The sequence below is a fragment of the Triturus cristatus genome, chromosome 4_1 (genome assembly GCF_964204655.1).
Source record: "Triturus cristatus chromosome 4_1, aTriCri1.1, whole genome shotgun sequence".
Classification (NCBI taxonomy): domain Eukaryota; kingdom Metazoa; phylum Chordata; class Amphibia; order Caudata; family Salamandridae; genus Triturus; species Triturus cristatus.
The window spans coordinates 699,328,150-699,355,970 of NC_140585.1; the positions used below are offsets into that span (position 1 = coordinate 699,328,150).

At 46.2% G+C, this 27,821-nt stretch overlaps 1 protein-coding gene across 11 annotated transcripts in view; it reads right to left on the minus strand.

The window, feature by feature from the left end:
• Window positions 1-27,821, minus strand: part of FOXP2 (forkhead box P2) — a 261,057-nt gene that overhangs the window by 136,190 nt on the left and 97,046 nt on the right. For 5 of the 11 annotated variants that reach the window (XM_085653162.1, XM_085653159.1, XM_085653161.1 and 2 more), the window contains exons 4-6: window positions 12,270-12,407; window positions 10,814-11,014; window positions 754-910 (exon numbers count right to left, since the gene is read on the minus strand). In XM_085653162.1, the coding sequence (XP_085509288.1) occupies window positions 754-910; window positions 10,814-11,014; window positions 12,270-12,407 (496 nt within the window). Of the gene's footprint in view, window positions 1-753; window positions 911-10,813; window positions 11,015-12,269; window positions 12,408-12,840; window positions 13,001-27,821 lie in introns of those variants that run through there. The other 6 variants (XM_085653168.1, XM_085653165.1, XM_085653169.1 and 3 more) reach the window with 5 other exon arrangements.

Here is a 27,821-nt window from a genome sequence, read left to right on the forward strand (position 1 = left end):
ACCCAGACATGCCTGCTCAAGACACTCCGCAGGAGAAATGTTCTTCTGGCGTTTTATAAGGTCTCCTTTATTCCCAATGTGTGTGCATTTATCTGGCGTTACCTGCAGATCTTTCTTGTCTTTTATCAGTTGCATTGCGATAAAAAAAATGTTAAAAACTCCTCTTGAAACAAGCTGCTTTTAGGACGGGTGTATTTGCTAATAAACGAGGCTGGTGATGCATGTGTCATCCAATATCATGACGTTTGGCTGCATTTATATATCGAAAACATTTACCTCCCTTTAGGAAAATAATAAGAATCTTAATGAAAATAGACGGTAGCATGTTGCTAACCTTAAAAAAGAAATCGTCAGACTGTTTTGCTGCCACTTTAAGGTTTCCTTCCGATCACATGACCTATAATCGTGAGTTGCATATTAAAATTAATTGAAGCTTAGTGCTAAAAAAAAATCAGAGGGTCTCAGCCATGAATACGTGAATGACCTTGAGGGAGAGACAAGAAGAGACGAGCGTCAGGGCTGAACAAGGACACAGAAGAGCGGCGCCATTTACTGTTCATAGTGCGATATTATAGCACAGCAGCTCATTTGTATATCCTTACATATTGTCATTAGTGAAGGCTGCACATTTCACAGTAACCTGAGTATTCAATGATGCGATTAACTGTACAAAAGAGGGGACAGGGTAAGTACATAGCAAATGGAATTGCAAGCTCTGGAAAGTGTTGAGCATGAGGTAAACTCTTGCCTTACCTTGTGGAAGAGGCTGAACAGGCAGCGAGGACTGGCTGGATGGGATAGATATTAATCCCTGCCGCTGCAGGTTCAGCAGATGTTGCTGTTGCTGGAGTTGTTGCATCTGGAGAAGCTGCTGTTGGAAGACAAGCTGCTGGGCTGCCAACTGCTGCTGCTAACAAAATAAATCAAGAGCAGAAGTAAGTCTACAGTGACAAGTGGAAATGGAAAATAGGAGCTGTCTGCCTTTCAGCATAGTTTTCAAATAAAAAGTTGCTCGTAAACAGTAAATGTGCATTGATATTTTACAAAATATTGACTGATCAAGAAATTGAAGGACAGGACATCCCCATTCTGAGAGACCCGTTTCACTACATCGAGCTTTTTTTTTTATAGATCTTGGAAGGAACCCATTTGCTTTAAATTCAGGATTCAAGAGGAATATTCGTCAAAAAATGTTTTTTAAAAGTAGGAACCATTAAATATGAACTCAGATACACAAAACATTTATGTTTATATAAGTGCGGTGTGCACATTCACAGAAAAGTGTTTTTCTGTGTGTTCCATTTTTGTATTTATTGCTGAAAAGCATGTCTACTGATAATATTGCATATATCAATACTACAATACAATAGGTGATTGGCTGGTTATGTACATAGGTGGTGAAGGGGATCTGTTGTAAATGGAACAACACATTGACAGTCCCTTCCATGTATTGATGCATTTTATACATATTATATACAATTTAGCCCACATTTATGTAGATGTCATGCAACACAGCACAGCAAGCTGTGGTATTGTACTGTGTGAAAGAGAAAAAGCAGAACAGTGCCATATCCTTTGATATGTGGTGCTGTTGAGCTCCCGTGACTGCGCTGGCGCACTTTTGGCTGCCATGCTCCGATAAGGACACCCTCGCACCACAGTGCAAGGGCACCTGTGTTGTGAGATGTGCAGGTTTTATGCTGGAAGAGTTTCCTTCCAATACAAAAACTATGTATTAAGGCATTTCCCACTTTGTATGTGTACTGCACACATTCATAGTGGGAAAATTTAGGAAAAATTAAAACATTTCGCTTTGTTACGCCAGCCTCGAGGAGGTGTAGGATTTTGGCACAAATCTCTGTTAACAATTATTTTTTAATAGGGATTTGCATCAGCATCTCAGAGTAGTTGCACGGGAACCCCCGTGCAAAAACCAGAGAACACCCCCTTGACACAGAGTAATGCAAGACAGTGCACTGCACAGCTTTGCATTACTTTGGGTTAAAATCCAAAGCAATTCGGGATTTATGTGGGGTTGCAAATCCCGCCATCAATCTCTGCATTGGGATTGCGCTAAAAAAGTATCTCAAACCCAAAGCAAAGTGTTTGTAAATCTGGGCCTCGATGTCGTGTGGTTGCACTGGTTGTACGTCAGATAACTAGGCCACACTAGGATGCATAAATATGGGTACCATTTTAAAGTATGCCATTAAATGTTGATGATTCTAGAGCGTGATCAATTGATGGCTGATAGAGTGAGTATGAACTCAGAAATAGCATGTGATCATTCAAAGTTGTTTTGAATGTGCAGAGACTGTGGACAGATATTACAATCTCTGTTAAACAGTTTCAGTTAAGTAGTGTTAGGAGGCTAATGTTTGTAGGTTTACATGTTTTTGACATATAGCCAAGCAACTTGGTTCCGGTGGTGGGAGACTGTACACACCTCAGTTTTTGTCTTTCTTCCACCTCCAATATTGTGTGGCTAGTAGGATTCTGTGCGCTGTCACACGTAAATTTAATTGATACAGTGTGTGTATGTGCTATGGACTTAAAATGGTATTCATAAAATAGGCAATGGTTGATGGAGAAGTAAATTCACCAAAGACATGGACGTTCTGAGCTGTAGGTAGGATGAAGTATATATTTATGCCATCAACAGATATGACTGGCCTGCAGTTTAAAAGAACTGCAGTAACACATGGCGAGAAAAAGTCCTTTCCATATAGGATAACCTATTTTTATATATTAATGTAACCCCTATATTCTGACTTGAAAACCCACAAGGGAGGTTGCCTAATATACAAAACAAATCCCACTACTTATTTGCAATAGGTGCACACATAGAGACTGAAGCCTACAAGCTGTTTTCACAATGTATGCTAAGCTAGATTTTCCATCGACCTACGAGTAATTTAAATGCGTATTTCAAATCTCCATTTGGAAAAATGCTAGCAAAAGAATTACAAATTATTTTTTTTTAATCTGAATTCAAGATGAAATCAGTTTCTTGATCACCTTATGGCAAAAACAACTTTATAACAATGTACTGTGAGTTGCGAGCCAAAACTGGCTTAAACTGGCCCTGCCACTCATCACACTGCAAGGGACAATATGAATTCCTGGCTGGAGTTGATGACTCTGCCTCTGAGGAGCTGCTCCCATTCTTTCACAAAGCCTTCCTAGACCCTTTGGCTCTAAGCCCAGCAAGCAGGAGAACAAGTAGTGACTCTGACAGAGGGAAGGAGAGCCCATCGTAAAAAGGAGAGTGGCTAGGGACTGGCAGGAGTTTTCCCAGTAAGAAGAAATGTCAGCCATCTTTGATGTAGGGTTCTCGGAATTTTTACAGTAAAGTGAAGCAGAAGTGCTGCAAACAGACAAGTGCATAAGGTGAGAAAGTAGGTAAGGTTGGTATGGACAATTCTCCAATCATTGGCTAGTGCATAGGATAAGCAAAGCACCTCACCATAACTTCTTCAGAGCATTCCCCTATCTCCCAAGTAACGTTTCACAGAAAAGGGCCTTGTTGGAAGAAAGACAACTCTTGGTTCTTCCTGGAAGAAGAGGACTCAAAGCATAAGTACTCCAGAAAGATGAATCTTGCTGATGTTTAGTCGTTTATGTGTTGAAGAACTACCAGTAAATCAGATGCAATTTCCAAATCTCACAAATGATCAAAATATATTTTAGCAGTTACAAAGGTGTTGGTGTGTTGAGTGAATATGAGATGGCTGGTGAGTGGGATGCTGCACAGGAATGCAGAGTTTGGAGAAAAAAGCATGTGGGGCCACAGAGACTTCCAGCACTGCAGTGCATTTAGGCAAGTAGACAACTCGGAGAGACCAAGAGAGGCAACTGATAGAAATGAAGAGATACATGCTATCAGCATATGGACAAAAGAACCAGAAGTAAGAAATTATAGTGCCCAGGGAAGTGTAAGTATGTATTCTCACAAGGACAACCCCTTCTATGCCCACGGGGACCACGGTCTTTATATGCAAAACAGTGTCCACAGTGGGACTCTTTTCAGACTACTATAGGCCACCCTCTTACACCAATTCCGGGCACTGACCCGGCATGGAGATGGAGTCTTGACTAATCGCGTCTATAATTTTTAAACTATCGACATAGATGAACAACGTGTCTCAACTTAGCCTTATTCTTGAAAGACGGAAGCACACACAGGCAGACTGAGACATGCCCAACGGTAGTGGTGGTGACATTGGCACTACACCTGGAAAATAGTTTTCCACTGAATTATCAAACAGAACATCTGGATAAGTCCCCAGTTGATTGATTCCTTGTTCAGTGGATAGACACTCTTGGTAATAAGTCAGACGACTATTGTCCTGAGGAGACCCCGAGATTTTACAAGGATAGAATCGTTGACAAATGGTTTCACTTGGTTGTTTTGAGAAATAACTGTTTCACATGCTGTAATGGAATAATGGAATACACACATGTGTTTTTCCTTGTAAATACATAACCAGTAAACTTTTACATTTTGCTTCTGATGTGTACATTTTTATATATCGTTGTCACACTTGAGCACTGCACCGCCTGCCCTTAGGTTATTCACTATACAATTATCTGCATATTGAACTTTTTTGCAAATCATACAATAGTTATCACAAAAACCAGTGTCAGTATATATTTTCGTTGATCGTTGTTTGTACTCATGTTGGTATGAATGATTATCAAAGTGTGTAGGCACCACTTGGTGTCGGGGAAGTGTAAAGCAAGAGTAAATAAAGGGCCACATAGTATACCTTGAGGGACCGGAAGAGATAGTATAGCTTAACTGCATGTGTTTGAGCACTGAGATATTGAGCAGAATCGAGTTAAAAGTTAGGAGGAGGTCCATCTAAGGAGGATTTCTGTAACACCGAGTAAGGAGAATGTTGTACACTAGCGATCAACTGTATGAATGAGGTGTTAAGTCTAGCAAAGTGATTAGAGTTTATTGTGATATGACAATTGTTTGAAATTCGACAAGAAGGGATGATTAAGATTGTGTTTACAGGAGTAGTGGTAAGGCAAGTGAACATCAGATGTTTAAGAAACTCCTAGTCAAAATAACAGTGGAGACTGAAGTAATTTGAATATATGAAATGGTCAAAAATCATTCAACTGCTTCCAACAATGGACACGCATGTAGGGTTTGTCTGTGCAAATGTCAGCACATCCCTTATTTACAAAAATGCACTGCCATTAAGGAATGGGAGTCGCCAACTTTCCTTTATGGCAACTGGGTATGTGTAAGCCATGCACGTGAATGAACTCTGTGTGAACTGCTGCACCAAAGCACAACTGCACTCATGATATATAGAACTGCTACCGATTTTTATTTTTTTAAATAATGTTACCTTTTAGATAAGGGTAAAAATAAATAAGCAATAGACAGTGAAGTCCTGGATATAGAACTTTTAGGGACACATCCTCGGGGCTCATCCTATGACGTTACCAGGAGCAAGCCTCTTGCCACCAGCAGGTCTCCATCTTTGCTCAACTGCAGATGGCAAAACCAATTAACATATAGGAATGGGCCATGCATGTCCATTAGGGCATAAACAGTGCAGTTCTATATTACACAGTCAGGCACATTTCACTGTGAAGGCCTTCTTTTGGGGTTGGGTACCAGTGTAATGTTTTCAAAATGCACAGACCTGAACAGACCTCACTTTCAATTTACTGATCTGAGCAGCTCTTTGAGTATCGGTCTCATACACTTGTGTTATGAACTCAGGCTTAAATGAGTAAAACCTGCTTTGAAAGGCAAGCCATTGTCATCTATTAGAGATGATTCATAGATAAAGTAAACATGTAACAGTTTATTTGCAGCAATTTGTGCTCCAAATGTTGGTTTGATTTTTTCAGCTGAATAGGTTAAATCCCACCCAGATGTGTGGTCCCTGGAGATCTACTAACAACCTCGGCCTGGGCCTCCATGTCACTGGCATATTAGCTGCCTTTCACGCTGCATGGTGGAATACATGAAAGCTAGTTTTACATTCAAGGCACAGTATTACCCTATCATACGCAAAAGTATAACTTCAAATTTTGTCAGGCATTACAAGACAAATCAGAGTTCTTTGGACTCTGGGGGATATGGTGAGGCAGTCACACTTCAAAGAAAGACAAGCTGCTGTGGAAGACCTTTCGTTTTTAGTTTGGGGAAAAGCGAAACTTCTGATGCGCTCACTGGAAAACAGACTGCATAATGGAGCAAGTCATGTGGATTGCCCAAAGCCTCGAGAGAAATGAGGGAGTCATTTCCATTCTGTAGCTGATGGCTGTCTGAACGTCTAGTCTCAAATCCAACCAGAAACAAAGCCCCGGGAGTGCAGCGCTTTCTCCTGTACGTTTGCATAATGGACATCTTGCAGACACTGTGCACAATACCTGCTGATCAATGTAACTCCTTCAACATGTTGTGTTTGTATAATGTTTGTATTTCATGCAGTTTTCTGACAAGTGGCAGCTAGGCGGGAGAAGCCCGCTTGTCAGATTGATTTATGAGCACATCAAATTGTAACTTTCTTCACGCCAGCCCAAATCTACAGTAGCAGTTCATTAACCAGGGGCTCCGACTTTGCAATCTATGCTCTGCCAGTTTTTGAACAATAGGGTACATTTGCATGATCTCTGAGAGGTGCCACTGAGGAGAAAGGGTCCCCACGCCACATTAGATGTTATCTGAATACCAACTAGTCAGTACTTTGTACGCCACACAGGACGATCTTTGGACACTGTGATCAATTAATGAACAGGATATGACACTAACATCGCATAATAACTTTCAGGCCCCATCTCTCTATTTCACTGAAATAGGCATAATGAGAGTTGCGCTGTCACTGCTTCTATTTGGCGACAACATGTATTATACTAGTTGTGAAAGCATTTTTGACAACACGAGCCATTATATCAGGACGTCTTGTCACCAGTGCTTAATTTGAAACTGTTTGGGCACCAGCACTGAATTGTCAACATTGGCACTTATGAAAGTCTGCCAGGTGGTGGTACTTTTTGTCTAATTTAGAGATCAGCACAACAACAGTTGTTTATTGATTTATTATACGTTAAAAAATAATAATACCCACAACCTAAGCCATTTGTATAGATTTGGGGGCCTGGAATCCTCATAAATGTCACACTTGTAGGTGTATGCTGCTTAGTAGTTGTTTTGGCACTGTCACTGGTAGAGGCAATGGTTGGTGCAAGCTGCAGTGGCCTTTTGACAAGAGCCATTGCACTTATTTATTCACCAATTAAACACTACGTGTCCTAATGCCATCTGACCCACCAATTATTATTATTATTATTATTCAGAGTTTTGTATAGCGCCTGGTTACCAATAGGCATCCCAGCGCTTGCCGGCACATACCGCTGCTGCAAGGATGAGGGGATTACACAGCGAACAAAAAAGTTTTTAGGAGTTTACGAAACTGAAGGAGACTGGCTTCCGAGCGCAGCTGTAGGGGCAATGAGTTCCACAGAGAGGCCACATTTATTGAAAATCTTCTGCCCCCGGTTCTTGCCTTCTTCACCCTGCCAACCTGAAGGAGATGTTGATGATCAGAGCGGAGAGAACGAGAGGCCTTATAGGGCTGGACCAATTCCTCCAGAATAGGTGGACCTACCCCATGCAAAACTTTATGGGCGATACAGAGTGACTTAAATTTCACCCTGTCCCTCACCGGGAGCCAGTGCAATGCCCTCAGCGCCGGGCGAGCAGATTGACATCTAGGGAGACCCGTCAGGAGCCTGGCAGCCGCGTTCTGCACTTGCTGAAGTTTGTTCAAAGTAGCCTCGGGAGCGCCCAGAAAGAGCGCATTACTGAAATCCAGTCGCGAGATGATAAGTCCCTGGATGAGAAGCCTACGAGTGGCTACTGGGAGCAAAGGCAGAATCTTCTGGGCTGAGCGGAGCAGGCCGAAGCATACGCCAGCAGTTTTTTTGGCATGGATTTTAAACGATAGGTCCTGCTCCAGCCATACCCCCAGGCTCTTGATCTCCTGCTTGGGGGGGGGGTACCGGTCCAAGACAGTCAGGCCAGCTGCTGGGGGACAAAGATGGAGAAGAGTTCCCCAGCAGCATCAATTCCGTCTTGGAACCATTTAACTTTAGGGCTGAGCTGCACATCCACGTGTAGATCTTACCAAGGCACGTGTGCAGCCGGTCGGGATGGTGCGCCGATTGGGAAAGGCCAACCACCAGCTGAGTATCATCAGCGTAGCTGATGATTTTAATACCCAGCGGCAGTACCACACTCTCCAGGGGGGCCATGTAAACGTTAAATAAGGTAGGGCTCAATGAAGAGCCCTGTGGCACACCACACTGGAGAGGAGATGCAGCGGATTTTTCCTGGCCTTCCCAGACCTCAAATGAGCGACCTTCCAAAAAGGAGGCGAACCACTTGAGGGCCAGACCCGTAATCCCCACCCCCGAGAGCCGTTGGAGAAGCACCTGATGGTCCACGGTGTCAAAAGCAGCGCTAAGATCCAGGAGGATCACTGCCACTGAGCCTCCCGAATCCAGCATGCTCCTCGCATTCTCCACAACGGCCAGCAGGGCGGTGTCAGTCCCCTGACCGGGGCGGAAACCAGTTTGGGAGTCGCCCAGAAGGGAGTTGGTTTCCAAGAAGTCCGAAAGGCGGCTGTTCACCAGCTTCTCAGCCACCTTACTGATACCTGGCAACAAGGAGATAGGCCGAAAGTTGGCGAGGTCGGCGGGATCAAGGTTAGGTTTTTTCAAAAGGGCCTTAACCACCGCCCCTTTCCAACTAGGGGGAACTACCCCCTGGGCGAGAGACAGGTTTATCAGGTCCGTCACAGGGCCACCAATTACAGATGACACCAGTTTAAGATATTTAATAGGTACTGGATCTTTCGGGGAGCCGCTCTTCATGGACCCCAAAGCCATCAAGACTTCCTCCTTAGTGACCGGACCCAGGGAGGCCAGCTCCACCGATTGCAACCTAAGATGGGAGGTAGAATTATCCCCCGAGGACGTGACCTCATCTAGCCGAGGAAGGGAGGCCAGTATACTGTCAATTTTGCTTTTGAAAAACGAGGCCAGTTCTGTACATTTTTTACGAGGGTCCTCGTGGATAACCTGAGGATCGGGGGCATTCAGTAGCTCCTTAATAACCCTGAATGACTCTTTAGACGAATTAGCCGCCGAGCCTATGCGCTCTTCAAAGAATCTTGATTTTGCCACCCGGATAGCGGCTTTATACCTGCTCAGGGCCACACGATATTCTGTACGACTTGCTTCACTCCAGTCTCTCCTCCAGGACCGCTCTAGCCTCTTGCATCCCTTCCTCAGGGTTCTGAGTTCTGGCGAATACCAGGGTGCAGAGCCCATTCGCTTCCCCTTCGTAAGTTGTTTCTTTTTGGGTAAGAGAATATCCAAAGATTCCACGAGCCAGGTGTAAAAGGTAGCATCGGCAGCTATTGGATTAGCTCCCAGAGGGGGCTGCGTGGCCTCCAAGTGTGCCACCCAGGTGTCAACTGGGAGCCTCGACCAGGCTCTCTCCAGAGTGTACGCCCGTGAGACCACTGCAGTTGGGCTATTGAATTGCCATGACGCGGACACCAGAAAATGGTCTGTCCAAAGCAAGGCAAGAGCCGGAGATGGAATAAGGTGGTCCAGGTTGGAAAGTATGGGATCAAGCAAGTGGCCCTTCTCATGTGTCATGCCCGAATTGGCCAAGTTAATTCCAAAAGATTTAAAATCATCGAGCAGATCCACTCCCGCGGCATTGGTGGGGTCCTCAAGATGTATATTGAAGTCCCCGAGGACAACAAAGTTGGCCGTTGAAGAGGCAAGGAGTGCAGTGGTTTCAAGGAGAGAATTAGAGAAGCTACCCAGGGGTCCAGGGGGACGGTAAATCAGCAAACCTACCAGACACACTGTAGGTGACAACCGAAGGGAGAACTGTAAGCTCTCACAGTCAGTCACCCCTCCATTCTGAATCTTACAGGCAAGAGTGTCTCTATAGAGAACTGCAATACCTCCTCCCCTCCCCTTAGGTCTATCAAGATGAACTATGTGAAAGCCCGGGGGGAGTGCTCTGACCATGTCTGGACCTGAGCTGGGGGAAAGCCAGGTCTCTGTAAGAAACAACACATCCAGCTCGTGGTCTAAGATCAGTGAATTAATTTCAATAGCGTGGCTCGGCAGGGACCGGCAATTTAGCAAAGCCATAGAAAGAGTAGATTTGACAGCCACTGAATTATGGCCGGAAGGACAGGCTCTACATGGTAAAAACGGAATAGTTACCATCTGTGAAAAGCCGCACCTAATGGGGTGTGGTGGACGCAACGACAATAGTGTGTCCCTCCCATAACGAAGCCTGGTCATAGATGGCGCCACAGAGTCGGGCATGATGACAGGCCCTGGGCCCGTCTGGGCCCGGACGGGCACAGACGGGCTTGACTCTGGCGAAACTCCGGCGATATTCCGGCGATGACGCTGCGTGATGACGCTGCGCGTCAGCATGGTTGCCTTTATGCTTGCCAAGCGCGGGCTACTCGGATCACTAGAGCGCTACCTGCGCCTCACGCAATGTCCCCCCTCCCAAGATGGCCACCAACACGAGTCAGAGGGCAGGGACCCGCTAAAACGCGGTGATTGTCCAAGTTAAGATGCGAGTGAGGTGGCAGCAATGCGGGTATGCGGGTGGCTGACAATTAAAAGCAGGGGAGAACCAGAAAAACTAAACAGAAAATAAATGACAAAAACGGGACGATTTTTAAAATAGAATACAGCAGCAGCCAATCAGCTCGTCTAAAAAACATTTCAGACGTACCTCTTTTGCTTGCTTTCCTGGGTGTTGCTGTTGCTGTTGTTGTTGTTGTTGCTGCTGTTGCTGCTGTTGATGTTGTTGTTGCTGCTGTTGCTGTTGTTGCTGCTGTTGTTGCTGTTGCTGCTGCTGCAAAAGCTGAAGATGTAACTGTTCTTGCTGTTTCTTGTAAAACTCTTGGAGTTGTTGCTGAATAAACGATTTTGACTTTAACAAAGGCAAATTTTCAAGCATTACAAATCACCTGCATTCTTCTAAGCTTTGTATATTTTAAACTTTCCATTAAGTTGACATGTGTTCCAAGTAATTAAAGTGTGAATTCAAACGTCAACTTGAAAGAGGCAGTAGGTCACATGAAATTGAATGCATGGTATTTACACCGCAGAAAAACTACGCGCAAACAGACAGGGGTTTAAAAATGTGCACTAAGAGCAAAAACAAAGCAGTTTCCAACTCTAAAATGTTAATCATCTTCTAAAATACAAAACACACTCTATCATCTATCATCTATATGAAAATAGGAATACTGAGTGAACGAATATACAACTGTCTACTACTCAATAGCATGTTAATTAATATATCAACCCCCCTTACGCGAGGCCAGGTGTGATCAATCAGCAAATCACACACCAGCACCGCTTTTAAAGCAGTCATGGAAATCACTTTAACAAATAATTCACGATCTGATGTATTACAGATGAATATACATTTCCATTAAAATAATTACTGCTGCTACCCTATTATGATGCACTGAGAAGCAACACTGTTTTTCCTGCACATATCACAGAGGAAATGGTTCATATTTCCTTTTTTAGCCTTATTTTCCAGGATGAATGTATCTTTCCCTTTTAAGTGCCTGTTGACCACGTTCATTTTGAAGTAAAACGCATGGTCCCCTTCTGCCCTGTGCAAAGCTAGGAATGAACCTGAGGCTGTGATTTTTTTACACTTGCCCTGCTGAACTATGTTGAACCGTGTAAAGGAAACAAGGGCCACCCTACTCACATGGAACCAGGGTACATAGTATACATGCAGAAACAGTGGTTCCTGAGTACAAATGTCATTAATAAACAGTACTCATGTGCACAATGGCAATAGGCCACTTTACCCCTGCCAATTGCCATTCTGCGTATGAGTATTGTTTATTAATTACATTTGCCCACAGGAACCACTGTTCCTGCTTATGACCTATGTTGAAGAGCAGGTTACAAAGGGCCTGGCACATGACGCTAACCGGTCAAATGATTGCGGCTTGGTTGCTGTTGCACCAAAGGAGTTATTACATATGTAGTTCCCCTTCCCAACAACAAATTGTGCCCATAATACATCTGGGTATAAAGTCTTATTATTATATCAAATGTGATGTGTGGCATTTAAGTTTGCAAAGAGCAGGTGGATTCAAAAGCCCATCATACCACTAAACCGGCCTCCGCCTTAGAGCGGCGCCGGCAGTGCGCCTCACCTGCTGCAGCATCACTGCTTGTTGCTGCTGGAGAAGTGCTTGGAGCTGCTGAGGAGACAACACCTGCTGCTGAAGAATCTGCTGCATTTGCTGAGGGGTGATCACCTGCGGAGTCATCATGGCCACTGACACAGGAACCTGCAGGGGAAAGAGAGACAGGTCTTCAGGCTCCTCTCACGTCTCCAGGAGAAACCACCCATGTAAAACTTTCCAGGAGCGCCCCACACGTGCAGCCGGCAGCGCCCGTCGGGCTGGGCTGGGGCTGCGTCCTGCCACTGAGTGTGGGACTTTCCCTTCAGAGGCAGCCGGCTCAGGCTGTAAAAACACGCCTCCCAGGAGGGAGTGCATCGGCCGATGCCCCTTACAAATGCCACGAACACCCAGAGCTTTTTGCAACCCTTCAAAATCAACAGAGCCGAGCCCTGGAGGAGAAGCAGAAACGCTTCAAATGCTGTGGATAGAGGAGACACTCGAAAGGACAGTGATCACTTCTGCAGCAAACGAGGTCTACAGAGATTGCAATATCGGTTTCTGATCAAATATTGCTCACCCGTCCTCCAAAAATACATACTCGACCAAAGAGCGGCGGTGATGCACCATGCGATCCCGGGGCTGTAGTCGAGGCCGTCTGGGGTACTTCCGACCTTCCTGCAGCACATGCGGACCTTCACATGGCCACAACTAAAGTTTGCCCCTGGAACTGTAAATGACGCCTTTCCTCCCCGCGCCTTAGATGGCGTTTCCCGTCCTCTCCGTGCGCTGCCTGCGCTCTCCCGGCGAGGCGAGAGCGGGAGGGAGGCTCGTTGGAGTGAGCGCCCGAGGTATGTGCTCGGCGGCTCTGGCAGATGCACTGTTTGAAGGCATCGCTTGTACTAAGCAGCACATAATCAAATAGCTTGTCAGCCTGCCAAGTTTGCAACCTTTGAAAAAGCAATCACTTTCTTTTCAGGGAGAGAGGAGGAACCCACTTCATTCTCTCGGTAAATAAAAGCAATCATTGTTATAAATACTGCTTTGCAGCATGTTAACAGCATCACGGCTACAGTCATCAATAAATGCACTAAAGTAGCGTTTGATAGGATTGAATATTCGCGCGCTTTAGTCACTGTTGTCAAGAATGTTGGGAGGAATCCCAAACTCGCATTCAGAAGACATTTACACCGCTCTTAGATTTCAGAACACGCCGTGCAGGATTCATGAATGGCTTATTTTATCTGAATCGAGCGTATTTTCAAACAGTGTTTTGGGGCATTTGATTTATTCCTGCGCCTTTCTACCATGCATTACGGCTACACCTCCCTACACATCCTGAAATAACACAGGGGCAGAATCAGCCAATCGCTGCAACTTCAAGCTAAAGCATGGCAGTAGCACTGGCCTCTCTAGAGGGGGGTCAGATGGGAACCCGACCCCAGCTCTGTTTGTCTAGCCCCTCTGGGCCCCTCCGCCGCAGCAGTTGCATGCGCCAGGAGAGAAACAGAAAGAAAAGACACTGCACATTGCCAAGCACATGTATTTGCCCCACAGCTTTGTTTGCTTGAAATATTGAATCTTGTTCTGCAAGTATGTGTGTAAATACCTATGTACTCACAAACCTATAGATATTGAGATCTACATATACATACAAAGTCAGATGTAAACATTGTAATATGTACACATACACGCGCGCACACACAGGCACACACACACTCTTTGCCATTGACCTTTGTAGGTCGCTCTATCGCTTTTTTTGGTTGCTGTGGCGCAATGTGTGACCCACTGCAATTCCCACCACTGAAAACCAGCCTGTGCAGCCCTGCAGCGTGGCGAGAACCATGGGCCTCACGAAAGGGACCCACAAGGCACACCTTTCCACGTCTGTGCGGTGGCCAGCGCCCGTGCAGGCATTTGTACAGCCATCCTTCTGGGGGCAACAGTCTCTTTGGGTCTCCAAGATGATCCTGGTTCTTCAGAGACCTCACCAGAAGCATGTCACTCACCCCGTGCATCACCGCAGTACACACAAAGGAGGCACTGAAAATCTGTTCAGCAATGTAGGTTGGAAACCATACGTTACAAACATACTAACAGGCGTATGCCTGGCACTGCTGAAGTGCTGCGTGGTTACAGACAAGCGTCTGGTTACAGGCCTCTGCCTTTTCAGCCAGAGAAGAGACATCCACTCACAACTCCAACCACAGTGATGTGTTCATTGGGAAAAGTCAGTTCTCCCTCGCTCTGCATGAAATGTGGCAGCCAAAGAGTGACTCACTTCGGCACAGTACAGGGACAGTCCAGAGAGTGGGGACAAATGATGCATGCCCACTATACGAGAGTATTTAGAAACTACCTCCAGATAAGTACTAATAGAAAGTTACAATTACAAGTAGAAGTGCTAAGTAACGCTTTGAGGCCAGGGGCGCTGTTCTCTTTTGGCAGGAAGTCCTCGTGGAAAAGAATGGCGTGAATGATAATCCCGCCCTGTGTGAAATGTAGACAGCAGGTTGAGATGCACAGTAAAGCAGAGTGTGATAGACAATACAACTGGGTGTGATGCACGCTGACCCTCGTGTCACGGCCTTCCACATCTCCTCCCCTTCCAGTGGCTGCAGAACTAAACCTGGCTTCATTTGTATCTGAAAGCAACAGCTGAGCACAAGCATTCCGAAGCAAGGGGGCTGGGGAACCCTGAAAAGAGCATAACACGAGGGACGTGACCCTATGGTGTACCACATTTTCGCGTTCCTAATATCCATTTTGTTAGTTTCACAAAATGTCACTGCATCTTTCTGGAAAGTATAGGATGCAGGACTCCTTTCACTGCTACACACTCTCCTTCCGAACATTTTCAGCCAGATTAAAACAGACTCTCTGTACAGCGTGTGCAAACACACTGCTAGTGCCCCTGTTGTTGAAGAGATTACAGGTGACACACAAGGCTCCATCCCATGTGCGAAGGGGCCAAGATGGACTTAAAATCCCACTTGGGCTAAACAAGCCGCGCGAGTTATTTTACAAACTCCTCTGCTTTGGGCCTTGACATGCCCTTGCGGGTCCTTCTCGTGAAAGCTAAAGTCCCTCTCTTAGATTAGCAGAAACATTTGCATGGTCACTACACATTTTTCATTTGATAAATCATTATGCATTAGCGCTCTTGATCGCCCAGCTTGACTAATCCTGATGAACTGAAATCACAGCTGAAGGTCAGTTTCCCATCTCAAGCGCATTCATATTCAAACAAATGCGCCCCATTGTTCACCAGCCTCCCGACACAACCGCAGGAGAGGGGTACCTCGCCTTAATGTGGCAACACAGCCCATGTGATGAGTGTGCGAACTCCCTGTCTCACAATAAAGAACACAACTCTGCCTTCTGACAGAGCACAACATTCGAAGACACGTTCAACGCGCTCGAGTTCAGCATTTTTAAATGAGCACCCGCGGCTCTTCATGGTGGAGGCCGTTTGAGTAAACACATACTCTTTAAATGCAATGTCGGGTCGACTCACGAGGGTCATCAGTTTGCACTGATCCGCACTTAAAAAGCCAAGAATGCCCACAACTGCCCGAACGCGTCATCACTCTGCTGATAATGCATCCAGTTTATTAAGCAGGGGCAAGCACATTTTATGGCAAAGCAATACTTAAACTGCAGACAAAGAAAACACAACACTGTGGCTTTCTGAAAGGGCTAACAAATGTACCCAAAATAATATTCATTTCAACAAAAAGGGGAGCTGTCCTAATAGAAGACAACTCGCAACGACAGCAAAAATAAATATGAGAAGGAAGCGCCTTTCATGCCTTCCTGGGCTTCCTCTCGATTGATGGCTGATAATCATCTTAATTTCACTAGTCTCCAAAACAAAGAGGCCGGGGAGCGGCGCGAGACACTGGGCCATTCATCCCAGGACCCGCACAATGCTAATGCCGGCATTTAGCTGCCTGGCTTTCTGCTCGATGCATCAGATCTCAAAAGATGAAAGTAGATAAGTAATTGCTCTCCTGCCTCTTATTCTTCACTGACAACCCATAAATTTAATTTTACACACACATTCATTTACATTTTCAAGTATATGACATGATAATTGCCAGAGTATAACACCTCCATTCCTGTAGATACAGCAACCAGCTGATTGACAAGTGCGGTGAATAGAGAGAAATGGTGGTTGAAATGCAGATTTTCTTTTCTCAACTCCTGGAAATGACACTTGGAAGGGCTAACAGTAATGAGCATTTATGGAAGCGTCTCACCATAAACATCTGCGCAGAAAGTGAACAGCACAGAACCGGCATTTACAGCCTACCAGATCCCACCCGCTCCCGCTGCCTTTCCAACTGTGCGTGAAACCTTGTCACTGAATATCAAAATGAACACTCCCCTAGCAGCGATTTATATATGTGGAGCAGGCTAAGGTCTGCCCTTGAGATCTGATGGCTGCACTGCCTTTCAGATGCAGTGTTACTACCAGGCTGTGTAAAGATGACCTACCAAACAATATGGACAATAGGACCATATGAGCTTCATTTAATTTTTAGAGAAAATACTCTAAGGACTTTTCTGGACTGAGACACACGCATGTGAAATACACAGTAGCCACCGGCTCTTAAGTGTTCCTTGAAAAGGTGTTAGCCTCTTGAAAGATCTCGCGTAGGAGTGTCTCGTACTCTGGTTTCCGGCTCATCACAGAGAAGCCTACAAACAGACTTGCTTTTCTATGGCTGCAAAGTTCAAGAATGGAACAAAGCACCCTAAATTGGATCCTGATGAGAAAACATCACCAACTTCTCAGAAGAATTTCAGATCATTAAGAGCTCTCTGCGCACTTGGAGCCACTGATGAGGCCCTCTGCGTGACAGAGGTGAGCCTCCATGGAAGCGGGCAGCAAGATCTGCCGAGGGCCCTGCAGCAAAGGCTCAGCAATTACTCTGTGCCAATACCCCAGCTAATAAGGACAGATCAATGATGTCTCCAGCTCTGCCAACTTAGATACTGCTCAACATGCAGTGCATTAAGGTAAACAACAGCAACCGAGCGCGACTGGTCCAACGGCCTTCTCAGAAATGAACTAGCCTGCTGCAACATGTCTTTCGCAGGTGATTTATTCAGAGGGGCTGAGGCTCAGCCACACTCCTTCAAACTGCACTCCTTAATAAACCAGAGCGCTGTCTCCAGGATAAAGTGAGACATATAAAAGCGTGCACATTTAACAGTGCCTTAAGTACGTTAATGATCATGTTTCAACGTGCTGTTTTAGCAGCTCCAGCGCCACCTTCCGCTAACCCCTAATAAAAAATATAAGAATAATCTGTTTTAAAATAGCGCTTCATGCTACACTTCTCCAATTTCTAAGCACTGTAAAGAACAGATGTTATGACATTTTAAGGCTGCCTAGTTTAATTGCACTCAATTTGCTGAATTTTGGAAAGATGGAATACTGAGTGGGCCATGCCTGCACTACAATATGTGATCTGCTGATCCGCACATGTTTTAGTGGCGAACTTTTAGCTCATCATCATACAAAGATATCTCTTTTTATTATGAGAGGCTAACACTACTGAATATTACTACATTAAGTTTGATGTAAATTGAGATCAAATAGCCTGCGTTTAATTAATTAATTAATGTTTAAATACGGGTAATGTATACCTTAGTAGTATAGTTATTTAGTTGATTTAATTTTTAAAGGCAAAATAGAAAAAACTTTAGCTCCCTAGAAACAGGCCATTTCATGGCAATGTTTACAATGAAGTAGCAAAAAGTACAATAGGAGGGATACCGTCTAGCCTGTACCGGTATGAAGAATAGAAATGCTGAGTGTGTGTACCTCAGTTTGACTTACTTACATATAAAAACTTGTTTGTATATTAAGGGAGCCGCATCGTACATGTACTCGTCACATTGGAAAAATGACCCACTTCTGAAGGGTCTTGCATTGTGCCTGTGTCTGCGAGCAATGAGGTCTTCAATGGAATGTGGGGCCACACTTCAAAGGAGCACCAGGTGGAATAACAGTAATTCCTACATCAGCGTTCCTGCCCTCCCCTCATTATTGTGCCCCTCGTGGCAAACCTGGGAGATACAGAACAGTGCAGGTATTGGGGATGTAGTCTCTGTTTACACCTGTGACCTCTGTAAGGAGATGGCGATGGGCCGCACACACACGGATCCCTCCCCTGAGTCTTACCCTGAGTTGCTACACAGGGTCAAATTATTAGCATGGTGGCGAGTGTATCCTCAATGTATGAACCAAGATGGGAATAATTACACATGTAGCACAGTAACACCGATGTTGCTCATTGTTATGTACACTAGCACATATCAAACACAGAGTCATTGATTGTATGTGTAATCAGATTTGGCAGTGTAGCAAGTCGACTATGGAGACATTGACTGACCTGTGAGCGCGAGCTCTGTCCTGCGAGGTCCTTCCTGTTGGGCTGTTTGTTCTGCTGCTGCACCTCGCGGAACCCGCTCCGCGGGTCCCGCTTCGCCCGTGTGCCTGGGCGCATCGTTGCTGATTCCTGACAGGGGAGCTGCCTGAATCTCGGGGAGCAGGGCTGCGAGCGCCAGGTGAGGATCAGGGACTCCATTGCCCAGGAGTCCCTGTGCTGCCATCATTTCCTGCACCTGGACGCTCTCCCTGCTGGCCACGCCCCCTAAGCACAGCTGAAAAGAGCCTGCTTGTCCCTAGCTCTTTGGGAGACATTGACTGACCTGTGAGCGCGAGCTCTGTCCTGCGAGGTCCTTCCTGTTGGGCTGTTTGTTCTGCTGCTGCACCTCGCGGAACCCGCTCCGCGGGTCCCGCTTCGCCCGTGTGCCTGGGCGCATCGTTGCTGATTCCTGACAGGGGAGCTGCCTGAATCTCGGGGAGCAGGGCTGCGAGCGCCAGGTGAGGATCAGGGACTCCATTGCCCAGGAGTCCCTGTGCTGCCATCATTTCCTGCACCTGGACGCTCTCCCTGCTGGCCACGCCCCCTAAGCACAGCTGAAAAGAGCCTGCTTGTCCCTAGCTCTTTGGGAGACATTGACTGACCTGTGAGCGCGAGCTCTGTCCTGCGAGGTCCTTCCTGTTGGGCTGTTTGTTCTGCTGCTGCACCTCGCGGAACCCGCTCCGCGGGTCCCGCTTCGCCCGTGTGCCTGGGCGCATCGTTGCTGATTCCTGACAGGGGAGCTGCCTGAATCTCGGGGAGCAGGGCTGCGAGCGCCAGGTGAGGATCAGGGACTCCATTGCCCAGGAGTCCCTGTGCTGCCATCATTTCCTGCACCTGGACGCTCTTCCTGCTGGCCACGCCCCCTAAGCACAGCTGAAAAGAGCCTGCTTGTCCCTAGCTCTTTGGGAGACATTGACTGACCTGTGAGCGCGAGCTCTGTCCTGCGAGGTCCTTCCTGTTGGGCTGTTTGTTCTGCTGCTACACCTCGCGGAACCCGCTCCGCGGGTCCCGCTTCGCCCGTGTGCCTGGGCGCATCGTTGCTGATTCCTGACAGGGGAGCTGCCTGAATCTCGGGGAGCAGGGCTGCGAGCGCCAGGTGAGGATCAGGGACTCCATTGCCCAGGAGTCCCTGTGCTGCCATCATTTCCTGCACCTGGACGCTCTCCCTGCTGGCCACGCCCCCTAAGCATCCTCCCCCTATATCAGGTGCAGCTTCTTCCGCGGCGCGGGAGCGCGCGGGAGGGCGCCGGGAGAAGCCCGGGACAAGGGCGGGACCGTTTGTGGCCGTCCGGGGCCGAAGGTGGCCGGGCTGGGCCTACCCTCTTGGATTGTGCTTCCGATCCCTGGTCTCTTACACTCGGGTGGAGCCGCCCGCCGAGTTTAATTTATTGTGAACATTATGCCGTCCCCTGCAAGGGAGAGCACCCCACTAAAACCGGGTGGAGCAAAGAATAGGACTCTAGAGAATTATTTCTCCCGGGCAGTGGGGGAGGGGGACAAAGAGTGTAATCTGTCCAGGTTAAGGGCAGAACGGAGACGCTCAATAGATAATATGAAAAACACGCCCCTCGGAGACCAACTTATTTTACCAAGGGAGGAGTTGTCCCGAATTGATGATGTCCCACTATTGCTGAGGGATTGCACTAACATATCACCAGTTGAAGCCTTGAGTATAGCCCCAGAAATTAGTTCTAGCCCCCCAAGGGTGACCATTGATTTAGTGTCCCAACCCCCTCCGGCCCCTCCAGCCTCGAAGATTAGGAAAACTAAATCTAAGCCAACTAACACACAAGTAGCCTTTGGACCTCCTCCAAATAAACGCAGGAGGAAATCGAGGGGAGTTCAAGGAAAGAGCAAACCCAAGGTTCCACACTCTGATTTTGGGACGTTTTTAAAAACCCCCACATTAGTAGAGAAACCATTGGTCGATTTACACCCTAAACCCATTGCTCATGAGGATCCAGCTCCTAATATGATAAAAGACACAGGAGTTGGTATTGCTAATATTCCCTTGTCTGTTGTCCCGCTGGGAAACCTAGAATTTTTGCTAAGGTCCCTGTTATTACCGATCAGCGAGAGTATTAAAAAGATTGAGATCAGACTAACCATTTTAGAGGCCACATTGGGCAGTCTGAAAACTCCAGCTGGCAGACAGGGAAGGCAATCAGAGTCCACTCCCTCCACTGTAGCCCCTAAGCAGTCGGCAAATAGTGTCGCCAATCCAGTCCCTCCACAAGCTGTGAATGTGGCACCCTCGCAACAACCCACAAGGCCAAAGCCTGCAACAGCTAAGCCCCCTAACACCAATATGCCCAACCCTCCTTTAGGATCTGTACCCCCGGCACAGCCGGTAGACAAGAGCACCCCGACCCCTTTAATGAAGCTCACCCTGAGACCACGCAGACCCAATTTACCTCCAGAGACCAATGCTTTTACTGTCGTTATGGCAGGTGTCCCTCCACTTGAGGAAGGTGAAACGAAGGATTTTTGTGCCCTAAAAAGTAGGGTAATCAAGTGGTTAAACATAAATAGACCCCTCCCGACACATTTTAATAACGAAATTATAATGGTAAGAAGGGTACCATGGGTGGGAAGAACACAAAAATCTATTAAAGGGGACTGCATACTGGTGAGTTTTAGGGACACAGGAACGGTGTCCCATATATGTCAAGGGAAAAACAGATCTAGGGAATCCACCATCCAAACCCTCCATGTGTCGTTCTTTTTTCCCATCATCCCAGTCCTATCTCAGCAACCCCAAACTCATGACAACTGGGAGAGGGTTGGCAGGAGGGGGAGTCACCAGGCCTTCGACCCTAGGCCGTTTTGTGGCCAACCTGAACAACCCTTATTTTCCTATAACCGGTTCCATTGCCTAAATGGCCTTGAAGGGGTCGATTGACAGACAGACAATGCCCCCCAGGGTTGTATAGAAATTGGAGGTACGGTAGAAAGACTGGAGGAGCAAAGATCCAAGGCTCAGCAAATCCTGGTGGTTGGTGAGGGGGAACCAAACTGCGTTGTGCCAAAGGAAATAGTTGTAGACAAGACAGGAGGGGGACATGGGCAGGGAATGCAAAGATCAATGTGGGAAAGAAGACCAAGGGCCCAGGGGGGTGCTGAATGGAGTGGAGAGGGTGTGAGACTTATCTCATGGAATATAGCGGGTATAGCGGGCAAATTCAACAATAAGGAATGGGTGGACTTCATTAGAACATTTCACATTATATGTGTACAGGAGACATGGGCTGTGGAGAATAACTACCATCTGCAGGGGTACAAGTGTTTTTTTGTTCCCGCCCGAAAATCTAGCTCAGGGAGAGCAATGGGCGGTTTGTCCATCTATGTAGATTTAGACCTGCCAGGCACCTGGTCCTTTCCAGACTGGTTCTCATATGGGATACAGGCGGTTCGGTTCCAGGGAAAGGGGTTACGTTTCTCTGTTTTTAACATATATAGCACCGAGTTAGAAAATAGCCACACCCCGGTATTAACTGAACTCGACCAAAGGTTAGGAAAATAAATCATATCCCAGAATAAGGGACCGTCTGGTGGACTGCTTGTGGTGGGGGATTTTAATTGTCACCTTTGTCCGGTACTGGTCAAAAAGAACACAGATTGGGCGCAATGCCCAATTGAGAAGGGACCGCATTTTTCTCACTCACCTACTGGGTCGGCTCTTAGGTTGCTTCGGCTTAAGTACGACCTAGAGCACACCATTAATATGGTAGACCCACAGTCGGATGGTACACTCCCACCAACTTTTAAGGGCAGGGGCTGCTCGTCTATTATAGATTATATTCTGGTCTCGAGATCCCTGGTTAATAAAGTAGTCAGTGTAGGGATAGACTGGAACACTTTCAGCGACCATAACCCGCTTGTTCTAATGCTCGCATATAGGGCGGGTATTGGCTCCAATGCCCATCGTTCAATCGTGGAGAGGGTCACCGATCAAGGCAGGAGACTGAAATGGTCCAAAATAGATGGGGCAAAGTTCTATAAAAACCTGAGCGATAAGGGTCTGCTGGCCATAAATGAATGTTTGGATCTGGAAGTCCAGGGACCAAGGTTATTAGAAGCATTTAACCACATTGCCAACCTGATAGACGGATTACTAAGGTCCAGTGCGCCCACGCGTAATCTGGTCAATCCCCGGTGGTTTGATAAAGATTGTTCCAAGGCACTGAGGGAACTGAAATGCTCCCTTAAGTTAAAACCACGAGATCCACAAGTAATCAGGGCATGCAGAGAAAAATATAAAAAAGAGACCAAAAGGAGGAAACTCACCCTGCAGGCAGAAGCTTGGGCAGATCTGAGAGAGGCAGGGGAAAGAAGGGACCTAGCGGGGTTCTGGAGAATCATCAATAAACCGACCTTTCAAGAAAATGATTCTCCGGAGATAGGGGCTAACATCCTCCCGGAGCAGTGGGTCACACACTTTAGGAGCCTGTATAACCATGAATCGGGTCCCCACGTAGAGTCATCAGTAACCCCAAGTCAGGCTCCTCCGGTAGTATTTACCCTTAAGGAGATCACGGCAGGGATGGAGAGTCTAACTAAGAATAAAGCCCCGGGCCCAGATGGAATTCCCCCTGACCTTTTTCTTAGTAATATAGATCTTTGGGCCCCACTGATGACCAGGGTCCTAAACACTGCTATCACCTGCGGTCTCCCTCCATCATGGTCTAAAGCGATCATTGTGCCAATCTTTAAAAAGGGCAACAAGGACGACCCCAAGTGTTATCGGCCTATTTCCCTGATTGACGTCTCGGCTAAACTTCTGGGAAGGGCACTCCTGAACAGATTGTCCGAGTGGACCGAAGAGAACAACATCTTCTCGGACACTCAATATGGGTTCAGGTCAGGGAGGTCCACCAGCGACCAATGCCTGAACCTATATATGCTGACTGCCAAATATACTCTGGCCAGTAAGGAACCCATTTATATGGGATTCATGGACCTGGCAGCAGCATTCGATCACGTCAACAGAGGGAAGTTGTGGGACATGATGGCAGGGATGGGGATCGAGAGCGGCCTAATTACCATACTAAGAGAGCTGCATAGCGACACCACGGCTAGAGTTAGATTTAACAGGGAGGGAGGTTTGACGGACTCCTTTCCATGCAAAAGTGGAGTCAGACAAGGTTGTATTCTTGCCCCTTTTTTGTTCTCCCTTTACATTAATAATTTGGAACAGTTTCTTTTGGGCTTAAAGGCAGATTCCCCAAGGGTTGGGACGCGGCAAATCCCTGTCCTGCTTTACGCAGACGACGCGGTCTTGCTGGCGCGTACACCACGAAGCCTACAGATTCTGATAGATGGGTTCGTCAAGTTTATGAGCGATCTGGACTTATCTGTCAACCTAAGCAAATCTTACGTGCTCCTGGCAGGCAAAAAACCTTCCTCAAAATTTTCTTACACAATAGGCTCCCATTGTTTAGAGGAGGTTAAAACGTTCTCCTATCTCGGAGTAACCTTTGATGGTGCTCTTCAATTTAACTCCTTGGTGGAAGAGCGCTGTAACAAAATGATTGCCTCTAACGGGGCAATAGCCGGATATGGCAGGAGGTTGGGCAGATGGAGTCCGGAACAGGTGATGAACCTGTACGGCTCCATAACATGCGCTAAAGTAAGCTATGGGGCAGAAGTTTGGGGCTTCGTGAATACCTCTAGAATTGACCAGGAAGAGAACAAACATCTGAAATCTATCCTGAGGGTACCACCCAGCACTGCTGGACTCATAGCTCACAGGGAGCTAGGGAGGCCATATCTGGTCGATTTGTTAAAACTTAGGCCAATTGTGGCGTGGCTAAAAATCTGGGTAAATCCAGACGCGCATCTAAGTAGAAAAATCTTACTGGACTGCCTAGGTAGGACCCACTGCATGCGCATCCCATGGCTCAAATATGTGAGAAACACTCTTGAGGAACTAGGGTTTGGAAACCTCTTCAAGAACCCCACCACCATTTCAGCACAGCACAAGAAACAAGTAGGGGAAATTTTCCTAGAGCGGAAAACCCAATGCCGTGCTCTGGCTGAAGGGGAAAAAAAGTCAATAAGGGCTCATACTTTGGTGAAGAGTGTGGAGGGTATGGAGCCCTACCTGTATCTTGTACACAATACACAGGACAGATTTCTTATGTGCCGTTTCAGACTGAGCCTACTTCCTTTTATGTTGGCCTCGCCAGCAGGTTTTACCATGTCAATCGAGCAGAAGGGACCCTGCGGCTGCGACAATCGGTCTCCGCAGGACTCCCTTCATTTTACTTTGCTCTGTCCCTATTATTCAATGCCCAGGCGTAGATTCCTAGTAGACATCCTAAAAAAGGCCCACCTGGAACATGCCAGAGATGCACTAATCTACTTGCAAAAAGCTTCTGACCCGCTAACCTTGTGTTGTGTTATGAATTTTATCAAGGTTGCGGTCCGACTAAGGAAGACAAGGGGAGAGGATTAAAAGACTTGTGACTCCCTGTTTTAAATTTACAGCCTTGTATGTCAGTATTTTATTGTTATTTATGCACAAGGATCTTGACTAATATTTAATGCCGTTTTATCTATGTATATGTATGTGTGCTTTTATGGTGTTTTTTAATCACCGAATAAAGATTCTTGAATTGAATTGAATTGACTATGTCCTAAAATCAGATTCTACCTGGTGTTCCTGTGAGGGGTAGCCTCCAATTTTTATTGCAGAAGTTGTCTCCCACAGAGGCAGACCCCAGGGCTGATCATTCAGTAGGGCCTCTAGTTTCCCAGGTGAGAAGCACAGACACTATGTCGATCCCTTAGTACATACACAGATCTCATATTAGGCTTAAGCAACCGGATGTGCACAAAGTGCATGTCTCCGGACGGTACCAGGGGTTCTCGTGTGCATACATGTCATGGCCATTTCAATAGGGTTTCGCCTGCTTTGATGTCTTGGACTCGAGAGTTTTCATACCACGCAGGTCGGATTTGGTTTACAATACCAGATGCCCCTCCCTCCACCGCCCCGATTCAAACATGAGCCAGTGCTAATATTTGTCTGGTCACATAACTCAGTGCCATATTTCAGCAGCTATTGCGTCCAATAATCGTTAATATAATAGAGAAGCCCATGTGTGGATCGTGAACAGAGGCGCAAACTCTGTCTGGAAGAGTCGCGCACTCGAACCAACCGGCTCCATTGAAAGGATTCCCGCATTACAGGTAATGCCCAGTGCATGGGTCAGGCTCCTCATAGCATGACATGCAGTAAATTACAAGTGCTTCAAGCAGCTCGGTGAATTACAGTTCATCACGTTGAAAGGTTTCCCGCCACAAGACTACCCATATCAGATCTAGCAGTTAGGATCCAATTAACACTTTGGTCAGAATAATCAGATTGCATGTGTAAGACTTGTATAATTCGTTTATTGCTTCCATGCATCTTCTGTCAGTCCAAGCATCTGTGGTGCTCCTCTCAGAGCGCACAGCCACTCTTCCGCCTGCCTTTGGGTGTTATTTAACTGCTGTTGCAGGGTTGTGATGGACCCACTACGTTCCAGCAATTTGCATCTTGTAGCCTGTAGATATTACAGAGAGAGAAATTGATTTTTTTTTTTTGCTGGTGGTTGTGCTCAGCAGGCTTATCAATCCAAAATGTCTGAACACTAAATCGCAAGCAATTTTACTAAGCTTATTATGATTTGTTCAAGAAACACAGTTCTGCCGCGTGATCTTTGTGTTTTTTCCTTCCCAGCGCTGAACAGCGTAAATGACATATGCAATGACATTTACATGTGTACTGTCATGCAGAACTACCTCCCGCTACCCTTGATCTATTGCTATGACTGAATGCAAGTGCTTTCCAATTCTGAGTTATCATTTGTGCACAGACTATGCATTATCTAAGGGTTTCTCTAGAATCACTTGTCTTCAGAGCAAGCTGGTGCTTTACATTCAGCACCACAAGCCGATGTTTTATGGAAAACTACTCTCTGTGATGCTTGAGGAAAGCGGTGAGAACCGGCATAAGGAATATGACTACCCATGGCCGGCACACTCACAAGTGTGAATAGCATTACAAAAGAACTTAACATCCAACATTTCAAAGAGGCCCATTTTAGAAATATAGGGCCAAATGTACATAGTGTATGGTTAGCGATTACCACAAAGCACATTTTTGAGATTCGCTATTTGGTAATCGCAAACACCCATGTCTAGAGAACCAGTCAGGACTAGGATCGCCATCAAAGCTGCAGCCATTAATGTTGAATCGTCAGTCAAACTCAGCTTGCTGAATTGTTTTTACGTCTGAACATTGAGGGCTTCATCGGGACCAATGCTGTGCAGCATCCTATCAAAGTCAAGGCATTTCCAGGCACAGACTTTGAACTTTGCCAACTCTGAGCTTTCCCATCATAATCAGCTACAGCACCGGGACCTGGTTCTTCAGTAACCCGCCGTCATCGAGCCCTGCTTCTGATCCAGCTTGCAGCGTGCCCTGCTGGTGACTTGTTGACGACCACTTTTTCTCCATAAAAGTTTCTAAGTCAAAAGACACACCTTCCATTGGGATGAACTGGGTCCTTGTATCTAACCCGCAATCCATTGTGGTTGGCTTTAACTTTAGACTTTGAACTGGTCTAGCACAATCAGATAACTGTGGTTGGTTCTTTTTGCTTTTTAGCACTATTTTTAATTCACACTTTAAAAATTCATATCTCCAGTTCTGCTTACTGGAATTGTCATTTTTGTGTCATTATTTATTAAACATTATTACATTTTTCTAAATTGGTCTGGGATTGTTCTTCTGTTATATTTTCCCTTTTTGAGAACTGTATAAATACTTTACATATTGCTTTAAGTTAAGCATAAGTGCTTTGTAACAAGCTACCAGAGTGTTAAGCTTGTTTATTTAATGACTTTGGTGGTTCACCTTGACAGTCTCCTACCACCAATTCCTCTTGATCTGCCATCATTTTATGACCAGAAAGTCCTAATTTCTCATATCTTTTGGCAATGCTAAATGTGTTATGGTGTTTGGTCACCAACAGCCTGCAGTACTATCTGCTCATTTACAGTTACTCCAACAAATAAATATGACTGTGACAGAAACATTAACCTAAACTCTGTCATGCATCAGCAGGCAGTGAACTGCCAAAGATTCCCT